Source organism: Triticum aestivum, chromosome 6A, assembly GCF_018294505.1.
Source record: "Triticum aestivum cultivar Chinese Spring chromosome 6A, IWGSC CS RefSeq v2.1, whole genome shotgun sequence".
NCBI classification, from domain to species: domain Eukaryota; kingdom Viridiplantae; phylum Streptophyta; class Magnoliopsida; order Poales; family Poaceae; genus Triticum; species Triticum aestivum.
In genome coordinates, this window is record NC_057809.1 from 598,394,746 (window position 1) to 598,417,600 (window position 22,855).

At 43.7% G+C, this 22,855-nt stretch overlaps 4 protein-coding genes across 4 annotated transcripts; all 4 read left to right on the plus strand.

The window, feature by feature from the left end:
* The first annotated feature begins 8,102 nt into the window (after window positions 1-8,102).
* Window positions 8,103-8,706, plus strand: LOC123131247 (uncharacterized). Its single transcript, XM_044550967.1, has one exon. The coding sequence runs from the start codon at window positions 8,210-8,212 to the stop codon at window positions 8,540-8,542; it is 333 nt and encodes a 110-aa protein (XP_044406902.1). The 5' UTR covers window positions 8,103-8,209; the 3' UTR covers window positions 8,543-8,706.
* Window positions 8,707-9,960: 1,254 nt separating this feature from the next.
* Window positions 9,961-12,887, plus strand: LOC123131248 (uncharacterized). The gene is made up of 2 exons (XM_044550968.1): window positions 9,961-10,090; window positions 10,821-12,887. Exon 2 carries the CDS (start codon window positions 10,872-10,874, stop codon window positions 12,192-12,194), a length of 1,323 nt encoding a protein of 440 aa, XP_044406903.1. The 5' UTR covers window positions 9,961-10,090; window positions 10,821-10,871; the 3' UTR covers window positions 12,195-12,887.
* A 4-nt stretch (window positions 12,888-12,891) lies between these two features.
* Window positions 12,892-15,314, plus strand: LOC123131249 (uncharacterized). The gene is made up of 2 exons (XM_044550969.1): window positions 12,892-13,056; window positions 14,900-15,314. The coding sequence occupies exons 1-2, from the start codon at window positions 12,928-12,930 to the stop codon at window positions 15,212-15,214; spliced, it is 444 nt and encodes a 147-aa protein (XP_044406904.1). The 5' UTR covers window positions 12,892-12,927; the 3' UTR covers window positions 15,215-15,314.
* Window positions 15,315-20,953: 5,639 nt separating this feature from the next.
* Window positions 20,954-21,589, plus strand: LOC123131250 (uncharacterized). Its single transcript, XM_044550970.1, has one exon. The coding sequence runs from the start codon at window positions 20,977-20,979 to the stop codon at window positions 21,298-21,300; it is 324 nt and encodes a 107-aa protein (XP_044406905.1). The 5' UTR covers window positions 20,954-20,976; the 3' UTR covers window positions 21,301-21,589.
* The last annotated feature ends 1,266 nt before the right edge of the window (window positions 21,590-22,855 follow it).

Genomic DNA, 22,855 nt, shown 5'->3' on the forward strand with positions numbered 1-22,855 from the left:
TTGTTATGCGGTCTGACCGATAAAGATCTTCGTAGAATATGTGGGAGCCAATATGAGCATCCAGGTTCCGCTATTGGTTATTGACCGAAGACATGTCTCGGTCATGTCTACATTGTTCTCGAACCCGTAGGGTCCGCACGCTTAAGGTTTCAATGACAGTTATATTATGAGTTTATGAGTTTTGATGTACCGAAGTTAGTTCAGAGTCCCGGATGTGATCAAGGACATGACGAGGAGTCTCGAAATGGTCGAGACATAAAGAGTGATATATTGGACGGCTATATTCGGACACCGAAAGTGTTCCGGGTGATTTCAGAGAAAACCGGAGTGCCGGAGGGTTACCGGAACCCCCCTGGGAGAAGTAATGGGCCGTATGGGCCTTAGTGGAGAGAGAGAGGAGCAGCCAGGGTGGGCCGCATGCCTCCTCCCCCCTGGTCCGAATTGGACTAGGAGAGGGGGGGGGCGGCGCCCCCCTTTCCTTCTCCCTCCCCCTTCCTTTCCCCTTCCTAGTAGGAGTAGGAAAGAGGGGAGTCCTACTCCTACTAGGAGGAGGACTCCTCCTCCTTGGCGCGCCATAGGGCCGGCCGGCCTCCTCCCCTTGCTCCTTTATATACGGGGCAGGGGCACCCCTAGACACACAAGTTGATCCACGTGATCGTTTTCTTAGCCGTGTGCGGTGCCCCCTTCCACCATAATCCTCGATAATATTGTAGTGGTGCTTAGGCGAAGCCCTACGATGGTAGAACATCAAGATCGTCACCATGCCGTCGTGCTGACGGAACTCTTCCCCGACACTTTGCTGGATCGGAGTCTGGTGATCGTCATCGAGCTGAACGTGTGCTAAAACTCGGAGGTGCCGTAGTTTCGGTGCTTGATCGCTCGGGCCGTGAAGACGTACGACTACATCAACCGCGTTATGACAACGCGGTTGATGTAGTCGTACGTCTTCCCCGCGTCCGCCGCCGCGATCGCCTTCGCGGTCGCCCATCTGACTTTAATGTCTGTAATGCAGAAGGACATGAAACAAGGAGCAACACAGTTGGTGAAACTCACAAAGACAATCTTAAGCCAATAGAGGGCGGCCATGGATGAACTTCCACAAAAGTGAACTGTTCTGCTTTGGGAAGGCCAAAGACGAACAAGATACATATAAACAATTGTTTGGATGTGAATTGGGTTCTTTACCTTTTAGTTATTTGGGCATACCGATCCATCACCATAAGTTATCTAATAAAGAATAGAAATGTATCGAATATCGAATAGAGAAAAAGTTGAGCTGCTGGAAGGGTAAGCTCATGTCTTATGGAGGTCGGCTAGTGCTGATTAACTCAGTACTGACTAGTATGCCGATGTTCCTACTTCGTTCTTCGAAATTCCAAAAGGGGTATGAAAATGACTTGACTTCTTCAGATCTCAATTCTTCTGGCAGTCATATGAGGCCAAGAGGAAATGCCGTCTCGCGCGATGGGACATTTTTTGTCGACCAAAAGACCAGGGGGGCTCGGTATTGAGAACTTAGAAATCAAGAACAAATGCCTTATGAGCAAATGGCTATACCGGTTAGAGACTGAGCCGGAGGGCATGTGGGCACAGATTTTGCGTAATAAGTACCTACAGTCGAAAACACTAGCTCAGGTTACCATGAGACCAACCGACTCGCCATTTTGGAAAAGGCTCATGGGAGTGAAGGACTTGTTCTTTCGAAGGGTCAAATTCCTAGTTGGCAATGGGATGTCAACAAGGTTTTGGGAGGATACATGGTTAGGAGAGACACCCCTGGACATCCAGTATCCCACCCTGTATAACATAGTGCAACGTAAGGAGGATTACATAGGCACCGTTCTACATACGAGTCCATTGAATATCCAGTTCAGACGAGCGTTAGTTGGTGAGCGTTGGAATGCATGGATGCGCTTGGTTCGGAGATTGATAGATGTTCAACTCTCTAACCAACCAGATTTGACACAATGGAAACTAGCTAGGAATGGAGTTTTTACGATAATTTTTTTATATGGATCTGGTTAATTCTGGCCCAATCTTGAGATCGTTGCATATTTGAAATATTAAGGTTTCTTTGCGAATTAAAATTTTTATGTGGTTTGTCCACAAACAAGTAATTATTACAAAGGACAACTTAATCAAGAGGAGATGGGTAGGTAGTCCACGATGTTGTTTTTGTGATCATGATGAAACAATACAACATTTATTTCTTGAATGCCCACTCGCTAAATTATTGTGGAGATCGATTCATATAGCATTTAACATTACTCCTCCAGTTGACATTACAGCGTTGTTTGAAACGTGGTTAACTGGGGTTGAATATACTACGGCGGCCCGTATTCGGATCGGAATATGTGCGATTTTGTGGGCTATATGAAATTGCAGGAACGATTTGATATTTAACAGACAAAACAATTTATCTTTCTTGCAGGTCATCTTCAGATCTACTGCTTGGATCCGTTCGTGGTCCTTACTCACTCCTATGGAATTCAGGGAGCCGTTGGTTACTGGGTGCAACCACTGGGAGATGGTAGCACGGGCTTTATTCAACCGGTTCGGATGGCGGTCGCATAACAGGGTAGGAGTCTAGGGAGCTTATCCTTCTTTTTGCCATTCTGGTTATGTTTTGTCGGCATGAACTTTGTTTCTGTTCTTTTTTCGCTCCACTTGCAAGCTGTAATATTTTGACGACTTGATGTTACTTTGTGAACTTTTAACAAGATGGTTGCATGCATCATTATGATGCAGAGGCCGGGGTATACCTCCATTTCCAAAAAAGAAAATTCATCTCGATCCAAGGCTCGCAACCCGTTCTTCAAATTCCATTGATTGGCACGGCTTCCACGATGTTGTTGCCCTACGGCATCATGAGTCCTCTCTGCAGTATATATCATGTATCTGTATTCAACTATTCATTAGCAGAGGGTGTGTTTGGGGCTTTTGGTACCTAGCTGGGTGTCGGCTACTCTAGCAGGAGACATTCAATTTTGTTAACTATAACTCAATTGCATGTTCAAGCTTGGACGTATTTTAGATGAATTTCATCAAATTCGTTGCACACGGTCAATCCTTTGAAATTTTCTTTGATCACTAGTTTCATCTCGTTCAACTCAAGTTGTAACTTTTTTTATTTCAGTGCTCGTAGATGAAGTTGTTTCAAATTTGATGGTATGAGGTAAATTCACCACTAGAACAAGAGATGAGAGTAACCATCAACACACACGTAATCAAACACCCGAACGTTACATTTGGGGAGCACATAGATGCAACCAAAGGATGTGCTTGTGTTTTGGCTCTCATGCAAGAAGAGGCAATTTAGGCAACCAAATAACTTGCAGAACATGACCCGAAACTCGTATCATCAAGACCAAAAACAGTGCGAGCAACCAAACACGTCCATACAATCGCGACCATGCATACAGCATAGGTTGAGTACGTTACTAATCTTGGCAATTTCCATGGCAGCCAACCAAAAGGAGTAATACAATATTTAAAGAGCAGAGCAACCATGCTAGGAATTGTATGAGTGCACCACTTCGAGCCTGTAGGCCCACGGCGAAAAATAACAGAACGTAGTATGGACTGAAGCCACGAAGCAAAATCCTGAAACAGGTGGGAGAGATTGTCTTATTAGAGCATCCTGACTCCGCAAACATAAGCATGAGAATGATGTCAACCCACAACTTTGGTTGCCGTACCCGTATGTAGACCCTGCATATGCAGAGGAGGTAAAACAAAAACAGTTTTAGTCATATGGTAATATGAAGTCTGCCCTTGTTAGAACAGAGAAAAATGCGTAGAGCAACATGGTGTGACTAAGCTAAGAAACTTGGCATAGACTAAAGAGTTCACAAATAGAATCTGAGGATGTATGCACAAAGAAATATAGCATATTCAGCCAATTACTAGAGAGCATACACAAGCATACTTCAGTAGACTAGAAAACTAGTATAGCATGAAAAACAATATAGCATCTGACATGTATACCATGTGAAACCAAGTACATGGCATGGCTGACTTATATATAAAATAAAGAATTTTTAGTCCTCTCGGCCACCATTAGGTCTTCGTTTCAAAGGATTTTCATGGTATTTTGGAGGATAAGGGTCCTTATGATTTTTTCTTACGCTGGCCGTAAGATTCGTAGGATTGAATCCTATAGGAATTTTTCCTATGGAATCATCTATACTATATTCCATAGGAAATCTCACAACCACTCTAACCTCTTAAAAAAATACTTTGTTTTTCCTATGATGCAATCAAACGATCTCAAATCTCGTAGGGTTCGAATGGACATGACATTCAAATCATATGTTTTTCATATTTCTACATTTTTACAATCCCGCCAATCAAAGAATCTTAAATGGAAACTAAACCTAAAAAAAGGCAAGCATGAATATAGAAGAACATTGATGTAGCATGTGGACCATCACAGTGTAAGTTCTTAGGAAACAAAAAGAGGGTATATAACCAAGCTAAAACTAAGTCAGCATTAAACAGATAATTAGCATGCCATTGACACATCCCAACAGCCCTAGAAATTTGTAAACCATGAAAATTACAGAGATAACAATTAGACGATTAAAATACAGGCAGAAGGCTAAAGGATGAGTTCAGACTTCTAAAACTGTAGAAGAACAAATAATTTCTACCTCTATGAGTATGCTAACCATGCATTAGACCTGCTTACCAGTTCAATGTTGCACTCGACAAAAGGATGCTCCATGAAGATGTTTTTTACTTTTGAGCACCAATCGGAACATGGAGTGACACCATCTACCATTTTCAGAGTCACTCTTTTAAGCACCAGAGCACATGTAAATATCACTTTCAAGAAATCAAACTCATGATCTTCCCCGTCCATGCCCTGCATTTCCACATTTTCAAGATCAGCCAAGGAGGTAGTTTGTGTTCTCCAGTCCTTAGGCTCATCACAAAGACAATTTACTGGGCATGCATCTTTCACCTAAAACAAGTGCAAAGTACAACAATATATTATGGGAAGCGCTAAAACTCAGTCGACTGAGTTTTAATGAAGTCTCAGTCGACCGGCCTAGCCATTAGATTTTCTTTTGCTAGTTTACGATGTATGCTGTTTCGTGAAAAACCAACGTCTGACGTTTTGTATTGGGCTGCTTTCTTTCGGCTTTGTTTTATCTGTCGGGGGTGAGGCTTGCTCGCGTGGTGGGCTGCCTAGCTACAGGCTGGAGCCTTTTTCATTGTCGGTCGCTTTTTTTTTTGTTTGTTGGTCTGCCATTTTTTCTGTTGTTTTTTCATTTTTCATTTACTCGTTTGTACACGTTTGATTTTCCATTTTTTCTTATCTTCATGTATTTTATGCTTTTCCTCATTTATTTATTTAGTTATATGTTGTTTCCTCTTTTATTTTTTATTTTATCAGTTTTGATAATATGTTCTTGTTTTTCTTTATATATATATATACATATATGGTGGTATTATAACGCAACCTATAATTACACGTGTCACAATCCGTGTGTAACTACAAGGAGTACAATGTGATTGTAACTTGAGGGGGAGGGACGTTTGTCTAGTTGCATGTCCATCACTAGAGCTGCAATTGCACTTGTCGCAACGTGCACGCAACTGCAAGGGGTACAACGTGACTGCAACTGCAGGGGATGGATGTTGACCAGTTGCATGTGCATCACTAGAGTTGCAATTGCACGTGTCGCAACTCGTCTGCAACCGCAAGGGATACAATACGATTTGGAACTGGAGGGGGAGGGGCTGGTGGATGACTAGGTGCATGTCCACGACAAGAGCTGCAACTGCATGCGTTGCAACCCGCCTGCAACTGGAGGCGAGACGTCGACCAGTTGCACGTCCACCACTAGAATTGCAGCTGCACGCATCACAACCAGCCTGCAACTGCAAGGGGTAAAACGCGACTGCAACTAGAGGGGGAGGATGTCGGTCAGTTGCATGTCCGCCACTAGAGTTGCAACGCACATGTCGCAACCCACTTGCAATTGCAATGGGTACAACACGACTGCAACTAGAGGGAGAGAGGCCAGTTGCATGTCCACCACTAGAGTTGTAACTACACATATCGCAACCCACCTGCAACGATAAGGGATACAACGTGACTGCAACTAGAGGGTGAGGGGGCCAGCTGCATGTCCATCACTAGAGTTGCAACTACAGGTGTCGCAACCTACCATCAACAACAAGTGGTACAACATGAATGCAACTGGTGCGGGTATGATTTTTATTTTTATTTGTTATTTTTCATTTTATTAACAATACAAAATATTTTTTTAAATGTAAGAAGAAATAATATCAAAAATGAAGAAAGCAGGGAAATGAACCAGAAGTTGTAAAATTGTCTTGCCAAACAAATAAAGAAAGAAAAAACGGGCTGATTTTACTAGCCCATGAGCGACGGACTTGATGAGGGCTTACATCAAGAAAGAAAAAGCAACTACCGATCCAGAGCAACATGGAGAAGTCGTGAACTAGCGAAAGCAGAGGCAAACATCGTCGCAGCCACATGCATGACACGTCAGCGACTGAGACTTCGCCAAGTCTCAGTCGACTGAGACCTAGACAAACCCCTCCCACTCATCACCTGACGGGCCATGTTCTTGAACTGAAGGACGAGCTAGCAGGTCGGCCTCATCACCAGCGAGCGCCCAACCCTCCTCAACCCGCTCCATGAAACGCCCCCTCTTGATCCAAAACCTCTCAAACTAAAATCGCCGCCAACAAGTGGGTCACAAAGTGTAGTCCAGGAGAATGTCGAAATGGGTGGAGATGACGATGGAGAGACATCGAAGTGAGCAGTTGAGTGCCGCTCCTCCTAGTCCACTGTGCAGAACATTCAGTTGAGCTTGACCAAGGTTGCATAACCGCACTCGTTGGACCATGTAGAGTCCTTGGCTAACAGTTGTTTCGATTTGAGCAAATAATGACATCATTTTTCTATGTATTTTCCTAGGGATGCGGATGTCGAGTAGGGGCAACCCTACCGGGGGTACGTAGTAGCAATGGAAGCCTCACTTGGAGCGATGCAAGTGTGACATCACGAAAGGCGAAGTCGGTGAGGCGTCTCCTGAGACGGGCACGACTAGGTGAAAGATTTAATCGCCTACCCCGTTTTGCTTCTCATTTTGATCTGGGCCCACCTTCCATTGAGATAAACCAGAGCAAATGATCAAACTACAAGGTGAAATGGAGCAAATGATCAAATCCTGATCCCCGCGATTGGTGCGGAACGGAGTGTGAAGATGAAGAGGGCGTGTCGTGCGGTGTCGCTAAACACAAGGCAAAGTTGTACCATTGGATGGTGTAGTGAAGAGAGTATTGGTGGTAGATAGTAGTACTCCTAATAGAAGACATTATTGAGGTGAACCAACCTATGATTAGATGGTTAGGAGCATGGTAGTATCTTCGGTCCACCTGAGTTCAAGTCGTACACTTGAGATTGGTGCTCACATTTTTTTGAATTAATTTCAGGTTTATCGGTGATGTGTGTTCAGTAGGAGAAGACATTCATATCGATTACAAAGACGTCTGTAGCAACTTCGTTAATCTCAAAATGATGTGATGGCTCAGTTTCTCGAAGAGTTCATAGGAACGAACGTATATGTGCGTATGTATGAGTGTCAGCTGTACCATGTTAGTAAAAAGCACGGTTGAGCCTGGCCCGGTAGAACTTGCACCGGCTAAGATAAACCTACACCCGCAGACCCCGAGGGGACGTAGCGTATCTACCCTCCTACGCTAGCTGTTCTTCTCGGATCCGTTGATCAGAGAGCTTCACCAAACCCCCAGTTAACTAAGATTATATTCCCTTAATTCGCGTGAGCTTAGCTAGCAAGCACATGCAAGGATATGCATGATCACCAGCATGCGCCCACCAATCACATGCGCCAGTGGATCGTCACATGCATAAGCCTGATTCGACCCGACAACCCCACTAATTAAGCAGAAAACAAGACATGGGAGAGGAGGACAGAGGTCGTAACATGGTCCGCTGTACCACGCGCGCTAGTATCTCGATCGCGGTTTCCGCATTTCCGCTGCACGTTACCCCGCCGCTGCTAGTGCTAGGTGCCATCGATCGCCTATAAAATTCGCCAAGACGCCGTGTGCTGAGCCCATCCATCGATCCGCGCTGACCCCTGTCGGGTGTACTCAACTTCCACCACTAGCTAAGCTCCATCTGCATCCATCCATCCATCCTCCCATGGCGTCCGTGAAGCTCGCCGCCGCCGCGCTGGCCGTCGTGCTCGCGTGTGCTGCGCTCGCCGCGACGCCGGCGGCGACGTATGCGGAGTACCGGCCGGAGCCCGAGCCCTGCAAGACGCAGGCCATGTACTTCAAGAACTGCCTCCGCCTCGGCCACTGCGAGAAGTGCTGCTTCGGGGTGGTGGCCAACCCGGCGTGCTACTGCGAGGTGGAGCGGGAGGCGCTGATCGAGTGCGCGCCTGGCCACCACTGCAGTCGCGCCGACAAGAAGGTCAAGATCGCCGAGATGAACCTCCCCTGCATGAAGAACCTCAAGTGCAAGCACGCGTGATGGGCCGTGGCCTCTTCATCACGGGACCCACCTTATTAGCTGCTTCCTACTACAATGCAAGTATATCGATCTCGTGTTGTGTGCCTGTTTAGTTTGTTCCGACTGCGTGTGCTGGTTGTGTATGATATGATATGATGTTTCTGCTGATTACTTGTTTCTCCAAATCGTCATCGTCGTAGTACGTTTCTACGTTTCTATCATGTATGTGCTCCTACTTGTTTGTCCGCTATGGCAACACTAATTCCTATGCAATTCTTGGTGCTAGGACTGCTAGCTAGCTAATTGTAGTCAACAACTCGAGATCACACAGCACTAAAATGAACTCATCAATGAAAAATGCCTTTGAGAAAATTATGCATACTAAAAATGTACAATGTGCATGTTAACTGTGTATAAATATATTACTAATGTATACGAGAAATGTTAAACCTATTTTACGTTGAGTACATACTCCCTCCGTCTCAAAATAAATGTCTTAACTTTATACTAACTTTAGTACAAAGTTGTATAATAAATTTGAGACACTTTTTTTGAGACGGAGAGAGTAGTACATACTCCCTCCGTTCGGAATTACTTATCTCGGAAATAGATGTATCTAAAACTAAAATACATCTAGATACATCTATTTCTTCGACAAGTAATTCCGAACGGAGGGAGTAGGTTGGAGCATTTTCATAAAAAAAAGTATCTCCATCTGATGTATGTTGATTAAGCTAATTGATCCCCGCTCTGTTATGCTGCTGCCTTTGCAGCCTTGTGAGGAACTTCATGTCTACCTGTTACTTCCTCTTTGCCTTCCTGTAGTAGTACCTCCGTCCTGATTTATTGGTCCCCTTCATATTTTATGTCAAACTATGACCATAGATTTACTAATAAAATGTTAATACATGTCAAAAAAATATATCGTTCAATTCGTATTTACACATATTTCGATAATATTATTTTTACTATATATAACTTATATTTTATTAGTAAAAATCATGGTCAAAATATGACACTAAAAAAAGGGGGGCTAATTTTTTATTTTTATTTTGAGGATTACAAGAGGACTAATAAACCGGGATGAAGGTAGTACTTGGCTAGGGATCTCTTTTCCTGTGCATAGGATGGATCGGAATCGTCTGCATAAATTATTATTTTGAAAGAAGTATACAAATCACCCTCAAATCCACTCTTTGGGATACATACCCCCCTGAACTCAAAACCGGGACAAATAACACCCTGAAATTACTCAAACCGGGTTAATAACCCTCTTGAGCGGTTTATATGTAATTTGGAACAGTTTTTGTCCCCCCATGATTCTGATTAGGCGCTGACTGGGCAAAGAACGCTGAGTAGGCCAGTGTGGGTCCCATTAGTCAGATGGTTGTCTCGTTTCTTCCTTTTTCTATCGTCTCCTTCCTTTTTTCTTCATCAGAGCGCTCCACCTCTAGAAGAATCGCCTCCCCTCTTTCAATCGCTAGGGCTTGGCAATCGCATGCGCCGTCCGCCGTCACCTCCCTCATCTGTCGCTCATCCGTAGCGGGCGGAACCAAGCCATGTGTCCAGGTGCGTCTCCCTCCATCTCGGTCGCTCCTCTGTTTGGGTTCAGGTGTCGTTCGCCGACGGAATCGCGAGCGCAGGCGGAATCGCGTGTGCTGTAGAGGCATGGGTTCATATGACGGGAATTAAGCGCTTTAGTGCTACGATTTTAGGGGTAGATGTGGCTTTTTGGATGATGCCCTGTTTTGTCAACTGTGTTCCTCCTATCTTATGCCCTGTTAGTTCAGAAAAAAGTGGCCATATCTCTGGAACCGATGGCCATATCTCTCTCTCTCTCTCTATCTTATTCCCTGTTTCTCCTACAGAGTAAATGGGAGAATTTGTTGTGGGTGGTAGCCCGGTTCTTATGATAGTTCAGAAAAAAGTGGGGCTGACTGAACTTTGAATGCAAGGAGAATTGGTAGGAAAAGGAGCGACCTTTCAAGATAATTTGGTGTAGGAAAACTGGCACTTTCTCCTACAGAGTAAATGAGGCTGAATGAACTTTCAGTGCACATATTTTTCTAAATTTATTGTAGATGATTTTCCTGTTTGGTTTAGGACAAAAGTGGACATATTTTGCCTGAATGAACTGAAGTTGCACGGTACATACTTTCAATGCAGAGTAAATGATCTGGCATGCTTGACTGAATGTTACTTTTTCCTATACATTCTTTCCTGAATTTTGTATGGTCAGAGATAAAGATTCAACTTTATTTGTTTTCTGAATCTCAATTCTTCCTGCCTGAATTTGTAGGTTCTCCTGGTCCCGATCCATTGGACAACTTCTTTGTCAGGTTTCATTACTATGGATCATTTCAGCAAGTGGATGGAAAGTTGGATTACATTGGGGAATTGGTGGCAGAGATGTTCATTCCAAGGGATATTTTGTCCTATAAAGAATTATGTAACTATGCAGAAGATATTCATCAAGTGGAAAGAGGTCACTACAGAGGTACTTACAGCTACAAATTACATTGGTTACTTCCAGGAAAAAAAATTCAGTGATGGTCTTATGTTCCTGTCGGATGATGATTCGGTGAAGAGGATGGACATTGGAATAAAAGATGGTGGTTATGCTGATGTTTTTGTTGAAGAAATGAACATGCCAATTCAGCAGGAGCACTTTCTCCGTGATAAAGAAATGCACCAAGACCAAACCATGCTATCTGGTAGTGATGAGCAGTTTGACATATGTGTAGGTGATGAGCAATTTGACATATATGCAGGTTTGTTGTCAGTAAATGTAAGAGAAACTTACTCTAGGCACAAAGGGACAAAATTACCACTTATTAGTGTGAAAGTTGTTGACACAAAAATGGTTGATGAGATGGTAAGTGCTGCTGAAAAAGCTCTAGTTAGTGCATCATCTGCTCATGAAACAGAGAGAGAAGTTGCGGCAGGTCCAACTGAGTTGGAGGCACACTTTGGTGCAACTGAAGTTGTTGTACCTCCTAAGATGGAAGTAACAAGAAGGGCAGTTGCTGCAAATGGAACTGAAACAGTAGCACAATCTGTTGCAACTACATCTGAAATAGTGCGACAGTTTGATGTAAGAGCTACTGAAACAGAGAAAGAAGTTGCTGCAATAGTTGGTGCAGATAATGATATATCAACTGAACATGTTCCAGCAGCAGAAGCACCTCCTGTTGACAAATCCGATGAAGAGGACAGTGAATATGTGCCAATACCTGATTGTAGTTCTGGAGAGGACTCGGAGGCAGAGGAACTGGGAAATCTTGCAAGAGAGATTAGGAGGAATGAGAGAGCTAAGAAGCTTGGGCGGAGAAGTGGAATTATAATGCAAGACAATAAAGTACAATGTAAATCTGATGATGATTTGGATGCTGGTTTTGAAACTCCATATTTTGACTCTGATGAGGATAACTTCTCTTATGATGAAGAAAGTGATGAAGAAGGAGGTACCACTATGGTTAGAAGGAAGAGCAAATGGCCTAGATTTGATAACAAAGCTGAAAAACCCAACTTTCAGCTTGGCATGGTTTTTAGAAGCAGAGAGCACATGAAGAAAGCAGTGATTTCCTATGGAATTAAAACTCACAGGCATTTGTTGTTCAGCAAAGATGAACATGACAAAGTCAGAGCACAACAGGTCTCTGTTCAACTATAATAGAGCACGGTCGGCTCAATTCACAGTTGAAGGAGCAAAGGACATGATGAATATAGACCCAATTCACTGGAGTAGGGCTTACATGAAGCTGGGAAGCTACTGTGATTCAGTTGACAATAATATGTGTGAGTCATTCAATAACTGGATCATGGAATCAAGATATCTACCTATTATATCTATGCTGGAGTGGATAAGATGCAAAATTATGGTGAGGATACAAGAATGCATTACCAAGTGTTTGAAATGGCCAGGAATCATATGTCCAAACATATTTAAAAAACTAAAGCAGAATATAACAAGATTTGGAAATTGTCATGTGATCTGGAATGGAAGAGATGGGTTTGAGGTGTTAGAGCATGATAAATACAAGTACACTGTGAATTTGCAAACTAGGGTTTGTTCTTGTAGATATTGGCAGCTTTCTGGTCTACCCTGCTGCCATGCAATAAGCTGCATCTACAAGAGCTCACAACTGTTGGATGCATACATAGTTGAGTGTTATTCCATTGAGGCTTACAAGAAAATATACTCTCATGTGTTGGAGCCATTGGAAGGTCAGTCAAATTGGCCGGTTGCTGATCATGTGAGGCCACAAGCACCTGGTTACATCAAAATGCCAGCAAGGCCAAGGAAAGAAAGGAAAAGAGAAGAAGGAGAAGCACCAAAAGGGATAAAAATGAGCAAGGTGGGTGGTCAAATCACTTGCAGTACATGCAATAGGACAGGCCATAACATGAAAAGTTGCACAAATAATGCTGCTGCAACTAAGCATCATGGAAATGCACATATTGTCAGAGAAAGGTCTAGGAAAAGGAAACTACAGAAAGAAGCCTATGAGGCAGAAACTTCAAAGAAATCAAAGGTAATGTGCTGAACATAAGTAATTTCAAATGTTTACTACATTCTCACATGTCATATTTGTTGGGTTTCGTAGTAATTTCAAAATTTTTCCTACGCACACGCAAGATCATGTGATGCATAGCAACGAGAGGAGAGTGTTGTCTACGTACCCAACGCAGACCGACTGCGGAAGCGATGACACGACGTAGAAGAAGTAGTCGTACGTCTTCACAATCCAACCGATCAAGCACCGAAACTACGGCACCTCCGAGTTCGAGCACACGTTCAGCTCGATGACGATCCCCGGACTCCGATCCAGCAAAGTGTCGGGGAAGAGTTTCGTCAGCACGACGGCGTGGTGACGATCTTGATGAACTACAGCAGCAGGGCTTCGCCTAAACTCCGCTACAGTATTATCGAGGAATATGGTGGCAGGGGGCACCGCACACGGCTAAGGAATCGATCACGTGGATCAACTTGTGTCAACTTGTGTGTTTAGAGGTGCCCCTGCCTCAGTATATAAAGGAGCCAAGGGGGGAGGGTGCGCTGGCCAGGAGGAGGAGGCGCAGGAGGAGTCCTACTCCTACCGGGAGTAGGACTCCCCTCCAATCCTATTCCAACTAGGATTCCCAAGGGGGAAAGAGGGAGAGGGGTGGCCGGCCACCTCTCCTAGTCCTAATAGGACTAGGGGAAGGGGGGAGGCGCGCAGCCCCCTTGGGCTGCCCCTTTCTCCTTTCCACTAAGGCCCATGAAGGCCCATGTGGTTCCCGGGGGGTTCCGGTAACCTCCCGGTAACCCGGTAAAATCCCGATTTCACCCGGAACACTTCCGATGTCCAAACATAGGCTTCCAATATATCAATCTTTATGTCTCGACCATTTCGAGACTCCTCGTCATGTCCGTGATCACATCCGGGACTCTGAACAACCTTCGGTACATCAAAATGCATAAACTCATAATATAACTGTCATCGTAACCTTAAGCGTGCGGACCCTACGGGTTCGAGAACAATGTAGACATGACCGAGACATGTCTCTGGTCAATAACCAATAGCGGGACCTGGATGCCCATATTGGCTCCTACATATTCTACGAAGATCTTTATCGGTCAGACCGCATAACAACATACGTTGTTCCCTTTGTCATCGGTATGTTACTTGCCCGAGATTCGATCGTCGGTATCCAATACCTAGTTCAATCTCGTTACCGGCAAGTCTCTTTACTCGTTCCGTAATACATCATCTCACAACTAACATATTAGTTGTAATGCTTGCAAGGCTTATGTGATGTGTATTACCGAGAGGGCCCAGAGATACCTCTCCGACAATCGGAGTGACAAATCCTAATCTCGAAATACGCCAACCCAACATCGACCATTGGAGACACCTGTAGTACTCCTTTATAATCACCCAGTTACGTTGTGACGTTTGGTAGTACCCAAAGTGTTCCTCCGGTAAACGGGAGTTGCATAATCTCATAGTCATAGGAACATGTATAAGTCATGAAGAAAGCAATAGCAACATACTAAACGATCGGGTGCTAAGCTAATGGAATGGGTCATGTCAATCAGATCATTCTACTAATGATGTGACCTCGTTAATCAAATAACAACTCTTTGTTCATGGTTAGGAAACATAACCATCTTTGATTAACGAGCTAGTCAAGTAGAGGCATACTAGTGACACTATGTTTGTCTATGTATTCACACATGTATTATGTTTCCGGTAAATACAATTCTAGCATGAATAATAAACATTTATCATGATTATAAGGAAATAAATAATAACTTTATTATTGCCTCTAGGGCATATTTCCTTCAATATTATACCCATGTAGTCCATAAGTTTTAATGTGTACATGTAATAGGTTGAAGAAGTTGCAAGGCTGAGCATGGGAAAGGCTGTAGCTCAAGACCTACAAGTGCATGAGTGCAGACGACCTACAAGCATTCAAATTAGGGAGACAAATTCACAACCAAGCTCATTGCCTGTATCACAACCAAGCTCGCTGAAATATGATAAGCATGCTCCAGGCGGCAAGGCTAGATCAGCAAAGGTTCAGAGAAGTGCTGCTACTCCATTTGTTCCACCTAAACAAGTTACAACTTTGTCACAACATTGTGTCTTCAATTTAGCTGCATACAAAGAAGCTAAGAAAGGCAGAGCAGGTCCTCCAGTTTGATGTTGAGGAGTCATTTTTGTGTCAAGAGTCATGTCATGTAATATATATCTATATGGAGTCGTGTATTTTCTGTACTATCATGCTACTATGTTCTGTATTATAAATTAGGATTGGTGTTTCAGATGATCTTTTCATACTAGCATACAACATCTCTGTATTTTTTGTAATATTTGGTTCAGATGATCTTTGCATACTTGCATACAATATCTTCATATTTTTTTGTAATATTTGGTTCATTGCAGATGATCTTTTCATAACAACATACAGTATATTTGTTTTTTTGTACTATTTGGTTCACTGCATATTTTATGCTGTTCATAACAAGATACAATATATTTGTATTTTTTTCTAATATTTTTTTGACAGAAAGACTGTAAGGGAACCCCCTACAGTATAATTGGTGCAACAAACCCAAATTGCAAGTACCAGGCCAACAATATATTTGGTTCACTGTAGATGATCTTTTCATAACGGCAAACAATATATTTGTATATTTGGTTCATCGTAGATAAAACAGTGTTGCATACATCACAACACATATAAGAAGATCAGATATACATTCTGAATATTTTCGTATCAGCATACAGTATACATTCTACATAAGAAGATCAGACATAAAACTGAGATTTTGCATTGTACCAAATTCTGAATCTTTTCACAACACTTGCAAGAGGCATCGTACCAAATTCTGAATTTTGCATAAGAAGATACAGTACAAATTCTGAATCCTTTTAACAGCATTCATTCTGAATCTTGGTTAAAAGCTTACAAAGCAAAACAGCATACATAAATGACTCCTTCACAAACCAGCTTCTTCCTCTTCTTCTTCTTGACTCCTTCACAAACTAGCTTCTTCTTCAGGACAATCATTTCCAAGTGTGAAATGACAAAGCAGAACAGAGCAAGCACAAAGAAGAACTGCAGTTTCTGAATCTTATTCTTCAAGACATCAACTTCTCCATGATGCTTGACTTCCAAATCACACACATAGGCATCCAACATTTTGTTCTTCGACAAGCTGGTGTTGAGCAAATCATTTTCATTCCTCAGTCGTTCCTTCAGTCGATACACAACATCGCGTAAATCACCAAGCAACAGATTCACAAATGGAGTGTGCGGATCATCATGCCAGAGAAAATATTTGCAGTCAATTCCCTACACACATAGAGCAAACAATTACCAACAAAATAAGAAGCAAACACATCAGAAGCAATAGATTAGCAGATGAAAATTTAGTAGGCAGAGAAATACCAGAGAAGTATATTATTCCGAAGGTTCAGACTTCAGACAGCGGTGTACCATGGGTGGTGTGTGTGTCAGATGTTGTACTAGTTCACCAATGTGTTAGCTTCAACTTGTGTTACCTTCAGACAGTGGTATATGCAGTCTCGGATCAGATTACCGTCAAATCGTACGCGCCCACGGTAATACGAGCCTACGCAGCTAGCTTGAACTGCTGCCCCGGAGCGGAACGCCATGCCTACCCGCCCATCCGCACCAGGTACCTGATCGGGTCCTCGCACGGCTGGCTGCTCACCGCCGACGATAGGTCCGAGAGGGTGACCAGGCTGTTGGAACCACCCGAGACGACGCCATTGCTTCTGGAGGTCGACGGCGAGAGGAGAGCAACGAGAATAGAGGAGAAGCAAGGGTTCATCCGTGGATTCGGGTTGGGATTGGCCGAGAAGCCTAGGGTTCGTCCGCTTGATTGGGGATTTTTTGCGTGAGAGAGAGGGAAACAGAGGAGAAGCAGGGGATAACTGACTAATGGGACCCACACTGGCCTACTCAGCGTTCTTTACCCAGTCAGCGCCTAATCAGAATCATGGGGGGACAAAAACCACTCCAAATTACATATAAACCGCTCAAGGGGGTTATTAACCCGGTTTGAGTAATTTTAGGGTGTTATTTGTCCCGGTTTTGAGTTCAGTGGGGTATGTATCCCAAAGAGTGAATTTGAGGGTGATTTGTATACTTCTTTCTATTATTTTGAGGGGTGGAATCATCTGCACAAATATTTCGTCTTTGCGCAAACAGGCCACGCGCTCAAGGCCTACTAACTGCAGCCCAGTGGCTAGTCAGCCATTTAGTGCGGCGAGTCCAAACCACGGCTCGCCTGCAGGGACTAGTACTAGCCAGGACCAGTAACAGCGTGCCAAGTCAAAAACAATGTTTATACAATGTAAAACATGTTCGTGTATTTCAAAAACAAATGTTTCGTAGATTAAAAAAATGTTACATTTGCAGACATGATCACGAATTTCAAAAATTGTGTTTGTGACATTTCAAAAATGTTTGTACAATGTAAAAAAATGATTGCATAGTTCAAAATATAGTATTTTATCATCCATAAATTCTTCCATTGTGTATTTCAAAAATGTTTAACATGTATTTACAAAAAATCAAAACATTTTTTGTAAAAATGTTAATCATATATTTGAAAAATGCTAAAATGTGTATAAAAAAATATTCTAGATGTATACGAGAAATGTGCACCGTGAGATGAAGGACCTTGGTGTATACGAGAAACGTGTACGAGGAGGTCCAGTCGTTTTTATCTCAGAACTTTGAGATGAAGGACCTTGGTGTGGCTAATGTTATCTTGAACATCAAGCTACTGACAGATAATGAGGGTGGGATCACACTTTTGCAATCCCATTATGTTGAGAAGGTGTTGAGTCATTTTGGATACTCGGACTGCAAACCATCTCAAACACCATATGATCCTAGTGCGTTGGTTCGAAAGTTCGAAGGCACGGCTAAGGATCAACTGAGATACTCTCAAATCATTGCTTCACTCATATATCTGGCGAGCGCAACGAGGCCTGACATCGCGTTTGCTGTGAGCAAACTGAGCCGGTTTGTTTCGAACCCGGGTGATGTGCATTGGCATGCTATTGAGAGAGTTATGCGCTATCTGAAATGTACTATGAACTATGGACTTCACTATACGGGATACCCGTCGGTACTTGAAGGGTATAGTGATGCGAATTGGATCACTGATGCTGATGAGATAAAGGCCACAACTGGGTATATGTTTACTCTTGGAGATGGCGTTGTTTCCTGAAAGTCTTGCAAGCAAACGATCTTAATAAGATCGACAATGGAAGTAGAATTAACAGCATTAGACACGTCTGGTGTCGAACCAGGACGGCTTCGAGATCTTTTGATGGACTTGCCATTGGTTGATAAACCTGTTCCGACTATCCTTATGAACTGTGACAATCAGACTGTCATCACCAAGGTGAAGAGTTCAAAGGACAATATGAAGTCCAACAGACACATAAGAATGAGATTAAAAGCTGTCAGAAAATTAAGAAACTCCGGACTCATAGCGTTGGAGTATGTCCATACGGCTAAGAATCTGGCAGGTCCCTTTACAAAAGGGCTATGACGTGTTGTGATAGATAGTGCATCGAGAGAGATTGGTATGAGACCCACATGAGTTGCCATGGTGGTAACCCAACCTATGTGATCGGAGATCCCGTGAAGTAGGACCTGGGAGCGATCTTTGGAGGACTACTGTCTTAATGTGTTCCAAAGCTTATGTAAGCAAGATGCTATTCTACAGAGCGATCTTTGGAGGAACACGCCTATATGAACCCGACTGCTGGTCACAGTCTATGAGATTGGGGTGATCTCTAGTAAACTCATGAATATGCCAGGAGTGTGACTTATATGCTCCACCTGAGGGGTCAGCATTCGGCAGCCTAGTACTAGTAAGACATGTGGTGAAGCTTCTTTACGCCAAACTGACAATTCAAGGTATAGTCCATTGTTCAGTTGTGAAGAAGTGTAGCTACTTGCTCTAGGTGAAGCTCAACTTTAACAGGTCTTCACTAAAACACTGGTATATCGAAACAACAATTAGAATAGAGGACACAATGGGCCCTCGAGATCTGGTGAGGGATTGCTAAAGTTTGGGATGGGCTTTAGGCCCATCTAGCAATTTCTGAAAATCTCTAAGGGCCCATGTGGGTTTATTGATACTAGGTGTAGTGGGAAGTTTAGTCTCACCCCGCGAGTGGAGGAGTTGGACCTCTTTATAAGGAATTGGCTTGCACATGCTATTGGAGCTTGAGAATAGAAAAGGCCCTCGCGTGCTCCTCCTCCGCCGCCCGCCTCGCCACACCACGCCTCGTCACGACGCGTCGCGTCGCGGGAATGAGCCGAGCCGAGCTCACACCTATGCGCTTATTTTTGCCAGTCACTAAGGGAGAGTTTCTGACAGTTAGGCCATGATCTGAGACGTCGGATCGTGGGCTGTCACAGACTCGGACGTGGGTCCAGCCCACGTCTCTTCACGCGGTTGTGCCTATACATCAGAGTCAGAATGTCGTACGTGGACGCCAATCGTTGCACATCTGCTCCACGCGCACGCCAAACGTTACACATCTGTTTGCTTAGTGCGTGCATGTTTAGATCAGAGTCAGAATGTCGTAAATGCAGTCAATGCCATACTAGTGATTTATCTATGGATTAAGGGAGTGTTCGGAGGCACTCTGCGGAGTCGTAGGCTAAAATACTGGAGCTGAAAAGTAGGTGCTCCGCAACTTCTCTAATTTCACGGATCTAGTGGATATTCAAACAGGGCCTAAATTAGTTACAAAATTGTTTATTTAGGCTCTGCTCCTGGAGCAGCCGGAGCGGAGCGGCCCGCAGCGCATTTTTCTGGAGTCGTCAAACTGGCGCTCCGTCCGCTGGAGATAGGGATGGCAATGGGTAGGGTATGGGCGGGTACAAACTCCTTCTACCCAAACCCATACCCATAGAAACTTTTTATACCCACCCACTTCAATACCCATGGGTATAAACTGACACCCATGCCCATACCCATCGGGTATCCTATACCCAATGGGTATCCATTGGGTGCAATATATAGCATTCAAATTCTTAAGAGGTAGAGAAATGAGTTTAAAATTCAAATGACCATGGTAGAGTAGTATAACACGTATGTGGCCTCCTCCAGTGGGTGGCCTCTTGGAAGCATCAGGGGAGTATGAGCAGCGGTTGGTGGAAGGCCGACGTTGTGGAAGGCGGTGATGGGAATTGGGGATCGCTGGATTGAGTGTTCGACAAGAGTCTGGTAGCAAAGAGTCGATATTTCATCTTTTTGAGGAGTCACATAGGATGTATGAGGAGTGGCGAGCAGGTGATTATGAGCCTATGAGCTATGACTTGTTTAAGGAATATGAGATTTAGGGTTGGACCATATGAGTTGGATGCTAACCCCACATGTTATAGGAGTTATTTTCATTTATTAATTTTTTTGGGTATCTATTGGGTTACCCATGGGCACAATTTCTTACCCATGCCCTACCCATATATTTTACGGGTATATGTACCCATTATCCGTGGGTAGAAAATATCTTCATGTTTTGCCCATATCCATTGTTTTCAGGTAGGGTGCCCGCAGGTACCCATAGCCATGGACAAAACTGTCATCCCTAGCTGGAGAGCTGTCGAATGGAGCGTATACACAACCAGCATGCGCCCACCAATCACATGCACCAGTGGATCGCCACATGCATAAGCCTGATTCGACCCGACAACCCCACTAATTAAGAAAACAAGAGACGGGAGAGGAGGACAGAGGTCCGCTGTACCACGCTAGTATCTCGATCGGGGGTTCCGCGCTTCCGCTGCACGTTACCCCGCCGTTCCTAGGTGCCATGGATCGCCTATAAAATACGCGGACACGCCATGTGTTGAGCCCATCGATCCGCGCTGACCCCTGTCATCGGGTGTTCCACTTTGCTCCCATGGCGTCCGTGAAGCTCGCCGTGGCGGCGCTGGCCGTCGTCCTCGCGTGGGCCGCGCTCGCCGCGACGCCGGCGGCGGCGTACCGGTTCGAGCCCGAGCCCTGCAAGACGCAGGCCATGTACTTCAAGAACTGCCTCCCCCTCGTCGACGTGCCCGAGAAGTGCTGCAGCGTGGTGGCGGACAAGGCGTGCTTCTGCGAGGTGGAGCGGGAGGTGGAGATCCAGTGCGCGCCCGGCCACCACTGCAGCCGCGCCGACAAGAAGGTCAAGATCGCCGAGATGAACCTCCCCTGCCTCAGGAACCTCACTTGCAAGCACGCGTGATGGGATGGGCCGGCACCGCGCGCCTCGCCTGCGTCATCGATCGCCTACCTTAGCTGCTTCCTGCTACTACTACTACAAGTATCGCATGTCTCGTTTGTGCACCGATCGATTTCCACTCGAGTGTGCCTCTTTGGTTTGCTCCGACTGTGCGTGTGTGCTGGTTGTGTGTGATATGATGTTTCTGTCGATGATTACTTGTTTCTCCAAATCGATCGGCATCATCATACGTTTCTATCATGTATGTACTCCTACTTGTTTGTCTGCTATGACAACACTAATTCCTAAGCAATTCTTGGTGCGAGCTAAGCTAACTGTAGTCAAGAACTCAAGATCACACAGCACTAAAATCAACTCATCAATGAAAAATGTCTTTGCAACCTTGCCAGGAACTTCATGTCTACCTGCTGCTTCCTATTGGCCTCCCTGTAGTAGTACTCCACTAGTGGGACGCGGAGTATCTAAGCTCGAGCTCAAATGAGCTTGGATGAGCAGTAAAATATAAAAAATAAATGAAAGCATGTTCAAAAAATTCTAAAAAAAAACTGTGGTATACTTTGACAAATGTTCCAAGTATTTGCAAATTTTTATCATGAGATCATATTCATGGAAGGCGTGACAAAAAAGCAAAATCGATGCTTCGAAAATGTACATTCGCCACTAGGGATCTTTCTTCCTGTGCAAAGGATCAATCGGAATCGTGTGCATAATTTATTTATTTTTGAGGAAAGACAGCCAGGCTCTATTAATAATTCATATGAACATTTACTGGTATAACAAGAGCACCATGGGGTGAACCCAACCAAAATATGTCTCCCCTGAGGAAGAGTAGTACCAAGCCTATCTATCTTATGAGCTTCATGATTTGTAGCTCGAAATTCATGCACAAAATTACATGAAATAAAGGATGTTTCTTTTTGTTTTATCTCCCTAATGATCCCTCCGAAAGCGCCTCCAAAACTGACCCGGATTCCATTCACCACTTTTGTTAAGTCAGATGCAATATAAAGGTGTTCCAAGTTTAGATCTTCCGCAAGTGATGACGCTTCCCTACATGCTATTGCTTCTAGAGTGAGACCTGACCACACGGTATTGCTTCTAGAGCGAGACCTAACCACGACTCGCTTGCTGGGAGCTGGTACTGGGCCAGCCCAGTAACCGCGGGCCATGTCAAAAACAATGTTTATACAATGTAAAAAAATGTTTCTGTATTTCAAAAACAAATGATTCGTAAATTTAAAAAATGTATTTTACATTTAATAAAATGTTCATGAATTTCAAAAATATGTTCGTGACATTTCAAAAAAAATTGTACAATGTAGAAAAAATTGCATAGTTAAAAAATAGTTTTTTATCATACAAAAATTGTTCCAATGTGCATTTCAAAAATTCTTAACATGTATTTGAAAAAAACGTTCAAAACATTTTTTTGTAAAAGTGTTAATCATATATATGAAAAAACATAAAACATGTATAAAAATTGTTTTAGATGTATACAAAAAATATACAGCATGTATGAAAATAAATAGACATTAAAAGATCTATTGGAAAAAAATGT

Bases quoted from the DNA above. Each gene is read 5' to 3' on its own strand.
- LOC123131248 (XM_044550968.1), top strand. From the start codon at position 10,872: ATGGATCATTTCAGCAAGTGGATGGAAAGTTGGATTACATTGGGGAAT.
- LOC123131247 (XM_044550967.1), top strand. From the start codon at position 8,210: ATGGCGTCCGTGAAGCTCGCCGCCGCCGCGCTGGCCGTCGTGCTCGCG.
- LOC123131249 (XM_044550969.1), top strand. From the start codon at position 12,928: ATGAAAAGTTGCACAAATAATGCTGCTGCAACTAAGCATCATGGAAAT. The intron at 13,057-14,899 runs GTAATGTGCTGA...TACATGTAATAG, and splicing joins AAACTTCAAAGAAATCAAAG to GTTGAAGAAGTTGCAAGGCT.
- LOC123131250 (XM_044550970.1), top strand. From the start codon at position 20,977: ATGGCGTCCGTGAAGCTCGCCGTGGCGGCGCTGGCCGTCGTCCTCGCG.